Source organism: Ammodytes marinus (assembly GCF_949987685.1).
Source record: "Ammodytes marinus genome assembly, chromosome: 3".
Lineage (NCBI taxonomy): Eukaryota > Metazoa > Chordata > Actinopteri > Uranoscopiformes > Ammodytidae > Ammodytes > Ammodytes marinus.
Window position 1 is genome coordinate 14115361 of NC_137232.1, and position 4940 is coordinate 14120300.

At 39.1% G+C, this 4940-nt stretch overlaps 1 protein-coding gene across 2 annotated transcripts in view; it reads right to left on the reverse strand.

Annotated features, from left to right (window-relative positions):
• The window catches only part of LOC307248802 (capZ-interacting protein), a 22813-nt gene extending 19089 nt beyond the window's left edge, over positions 1 to 3724 (reverse strand). For both annotated transcript variants that reach the window (XM_080025317.1, XM_080025316.1), the window contains exon 1: positions 3660 to 3724. In XM_080025317.1, the coding sequence (XP_079881443.1) occupies positions 3660 to 3665 (6 nt within the window). In that variant the 5' untranslated portion in view covers positions 3666 to 3724. The remainder of the gene's footprint in view (positions 1 to 3659) is intronic.
• Positions 3725 to 4940: the final 1216 nt, after the last annotated feature.

A 4940-nucleotide genomic window follows, 5' to 3' on the forward strand; every position in this document is an offset into this window, starting at 1 on the left:
AACGAGAGACACTGAATATTTGGAGTGGTCTCTTCATTTTTTCCGGAGCTGTACACCCTCAAGTTGGGTCTGCCATGCACAGTGTGTATTGAGTTTATTTAAAAACAATTGGAAATGGGGCTGCCCTCAGTTGCCCATGCACGGTGTATAGTCTATAGCCTATTTCAGCCTTGTCTGTGGAAAAAAAGATACAGAAGCTGGACAACAGAGTTCTTCTGCTTCGTTCCTCACACTGCATTTAAATGCATTCATTATATTACAGAGAAATATGTCCCGTAAAAGAAAAAGAGCTCCAAGCCCAACCCAGAGGACCCTCCATAATATTTTATTTTATATTAATATTTTTATGGAAAATCCATGTGTCCTTCTTCAATAGCTTCTAATTCATCTGACCCAGTGTCTCCAAATTATTTGTTCACACAAAATTTCTCAGATTTAGCCTCTTAATTTTCCTCTCAAAGTGCACCAGATTCATGCATTTCACTTTAAAAAGGTTAAAAAAAATCTCCCGGGGGGGCATACCCCCGGACCCCCCTAGGAGGGTCTGAATCTCGGCTGTCTAATATTTTCGCACAGCCGCACAGTGGAGGCACTAGCGGAAAACACTGGGTGTGTGAATGATATTTAACACAGATCTATAGTTTTAGCAGCGCTAACATTGGAGAGGGGCCCCCTAATCATATTTCGCTTAGGGCCCCCTGAAGGCTTGGGCCGGCTCTGGTCCCACCCATGATGTTACTATCTCTCAGCCACACACACTGCTACAGACAAAGGGGAGGGGCTTAACACAACATGTTCTCTGATAGCAACATGACGCTAATGTTTAGTTTGAGGGCCTGTAATGGACGCAAGTAATAACAATGTTTTCAAGCACTTGGACACTCGTATGTTGTAAAAAGTAAATTAACATTTTGGTATCGTATTTTAACATCAGAAGATAGTCAATACAAGCAGCAAATGTTGCGTATATCCTTCAGGCCTGACAAACATATGAAATGCATATTCCTATGTAACAAAACACATTACTAAAGCCGGATTTTGAATTTATTGAAACCTTATTTGTTAACATTGCCGGCAGGTCTTATTTGGTCTGATTTTGACAAAAAGTAATTTTGACAACAAGCGTTCTCCAGAATCCCTGACTGCAACTTTAATTTCATCATAATAACTATAGTGTGACATGCTGTTGTAATGTAAAAGGGGGAAAACTAACTCTAGTCGTTAGCAAACGTATGGCTGTTACATTCACCTCATATGTTATTGGGCTCTTAACTTTACTACGGAATACGTAATAAATGTGCTCACCATATGGTTGGCAAGGCAACGCTAAATACTCACTCTTCTAGCTCCTCCATAAAATGAAAATGTCCCACCCCAAAACAGGACACACACACACACACGCAACACAAATTCTCAGGCACACACAGAGAGGAGTGCACACAAACACGCACAGCACACACACACACACACACACACACACACACACACACACACACACACACACACACACACAGGATTTCCATGCATTTCTCTCACCTTACACTTTGCTCAGGGCAGTTTAGGCCACAGGCAGGTTTATGGTTATTGACAGTCGCTTTGGGCAAAATGCATCATTCACAAATACCATACGAAGCAGACTGTAAAATAGGCATTTAAAAGTTCCTCATAGGAGTGTTCAAGAAAATCCCCCATCTAAGTCATGTACAAGAAGTTGTTTAATATCAAATCCAATTCTCTTGGCTTAGGTAACACATCTCTTCTGTTAATTATTAAATGTATATGTGTACTGCCAGAGGATGTGTTATAATGTATCTTAAATCTAAGCTTAACCAGCGTAAAGCTATATGTCTAGTAGTGTGTAGTTGTGGTTGAAAGTACATTTCTAATGCACTCACTCACGTGCTTTGGAGAGAGAAAAAAAGGGCGTTTCTCTTCTTACTCGCCACACACACACACACACACACACACACACACACACACACACACACACACGACATTAAATACTTGAGAATGGAGTTACAAGTCTTATGGAAGAGTGTGTAATGCAGGGGAGGAGACCACAGACCGGCCAGTAAAAACACATGTGTGGAACGACTTTGACAGGGCCGCCTATAGTGTGTGTGTGTGTGTGTGTGTGTGTGTGTGTGTGTGTGTGTGTGTGTGTGTGTGTGTGTGTGTGTGTGTGTGTGTGTGTGTGTGTGTGTGTGTGTGTGTGTGTGTGTGGCCACTCTAAAAAAAAAAGGCCGCCTTCATGGGGAAGGCGGCCTTTTTTTTTTAGGTGGAGTCAGTAATTCTGGAGAATGCTTGTTGTAAAAATCACTTTTTGTCAAAATCAGTAAATATCTCCTCACGATCCGCTACCTGTCCGTACTGTGATTGCAAAAAATCTGGTTTAAATACACAGCCTAGGCTCTGTAAACTGGTATAAAAAAGGGAGCCAACCGTAGCTAGCAACATGTCCTTTTAAAGAGCCTAGGCTGTGTATTAACACTGGATTTTTTTTCTCCAGGGCACACACATAGCAAATCATGAGGAGATATTCATTGATTTTGACTAAAAAGTGATGTTGACAACAAGCGTTCTTCAGAATCACTGACTCCACCTTTAAGTGAAGGACAGTTTGGCCTTTGAGAGGAGAGAGTGTGGCTAGTCAGCTGAAAGCACGATGGGCGTGAAATTGTTGGAAAAAAAATAGACTTACGTAAAGGCAATTTACTCAGAACATCTATCACAGTAAGTGCACACACACACACACACACACACACACACACACACACACACACATACACATGCTCTTTGGCTTCAGAGTAGATTTGTGGTAACAACAACTTCATAACAACTAACCACGGTTTGACAGAAAGGAAATGGAGCTGACAAAACATCTGTCACATCTGAGCCAGTGTGTGTGTGTGTGTGTGTGTGTGTGTGTGTGTGTGTGTGTGTGTGTGTGTGTGTGTTGAGAACAGAACTACTACACCCTCAGCAAGGATATATAAGTCAGCCATCCTTTAGAGATTAACATAATATTATACACATTTGACATGCAACTCTTATAATGTATTCTGTAGTCCTGTTGTATAAAACAAATTGTATTATAATTTTTTTTCTATAACATAGTTTAAACCACTTTTTCTGAGTAGCTTTAGTAAACCAAACTAGATTTCTCCCAATAGCTTTTCTTTCAAAGTAGCTTCCCCAACACTGAAAGTAAATACTGCAGCCAACACAATTAGTAGATTAGGCCTACTTCATAAGAGTATTGAGTGGTACAATATTCCTTTTAATTCAAAAATAAAATAAAAAAGTTGCCAAGACATTTCTTAAGCCCATAATAACCAAATCATAAAACAAATACTACAGCCTGTATTACTCACTGAGTTCCTATGATGTAATATTTTATTTTATGCACTTTTCTAAAGTGTATTCTATGCTTGATGTATTTTAATCTTGATGTATTTCCTGACCCTGTGGAGCACTTTGAGTGGCCTGAATTGTGTCTGAATTGTGCTACATAAATAAACTTGCCTTGCCTAAGATTCCACCACAAATTACTCCACAAAAAAACACAATACATGTTTTAAACCATCTGGTAAAGTGGGATAAAAGTGACAGTACACGCTATAGGCTACAAAGGGGAAAGTATTTAGTAGTGAGTTTACCTCCATCCTGCTCCAGATAACGTCCCGTTTCGCCTGATTGGAACAAACAGCCCGCGAGCTGCAGTTCTGTGTTTATATCTGGAGCCAAATCAGCCTCACGCGCGAGGAGGGGGCGGGGACTGTTATTACTACGTCATCGCTGTGGTCAAGACGGTCAGGGTGAAAAATACTGAATCCGACAATACAGGCTTTCAAAATTTCAAAATAAAAGACACTATTTCTTGAATGTTTTCAAAAATGTATTGTGGAGGATGGTTGTACTCTGACTTATTAATAAACCTTGTTACATATACAAACGTATTTTTATTTTCTATTTGAGGTTGGAAGGAAGGTTTGGATGACTATTTTACATTATTTCTTTACCTTATTGTATTTTAATGTCAGGTGGACATCCTTTATAAGCCGTACTGGGTTTCTTTTGTCCCACCCGTGCATTTATGTGTGCCTATGTGCATCTTTTTGCCATTTTAATCTTGTTTATCTGCACAAATAAAACTAAACTAAACTAGACCATTTCTGCCTTTATATACAGTATATAAGGAAAAAAAAGTATAATGAATATATACATAAATAAACAAAATAATAAATGAATAGGTAGGCCCTAAATGTGGACACAAATATAGAAGTAAATAATGTAATACATGAATGAATAAGGAAGAGTTGGTAATTAAACAGGACATGAATTATAATGTCTTAAATCTAATTCCACATGTATTTAAATGCAGGTCAAAGTCAAATTCATCGTCAATTTCTGAAATATGTGCCAAACATACAGAGAAATTGAAAATAAATGTCTCTCTTAGAAAAAAGAACTAAATACACCTTCACCTCATCACTTGATATTGTGGAAAGACTGTCAGTGGGGGATGATCTTTAGTAACTAACTATAGCTTCTTGTCCTTGAAGGCCACCGTAGCTTTTGTAAATTCTCTTGTAGGGAGGGGTTAGCAAGGGAGCGTTGACATCTAGAATCTCACCACTAGATGATGCCAAAATACACCTTCATTACACACTGCAGCTTGAAGGGGAAAGCACATGACACCTTTTTTATAGCTAGAATTTCCATGCTTAATAATATGAATGCTTTTACTTTGAAGGCAGGGTCTTCTAACATGTGGTTGCCATTGGCTTGACTACTACTGTGTGAGGTGTGGCATAACAAGCTTCAACAGAGTGCGTAATTGTGCTGCGAATAAAAAAGTTTAGTTATTTAGTTGGTCCCCCACCCAAAGTGTATCCACCCTGAAATCACTGTATTATTGCTTGTTTGCTGGTGAAAGC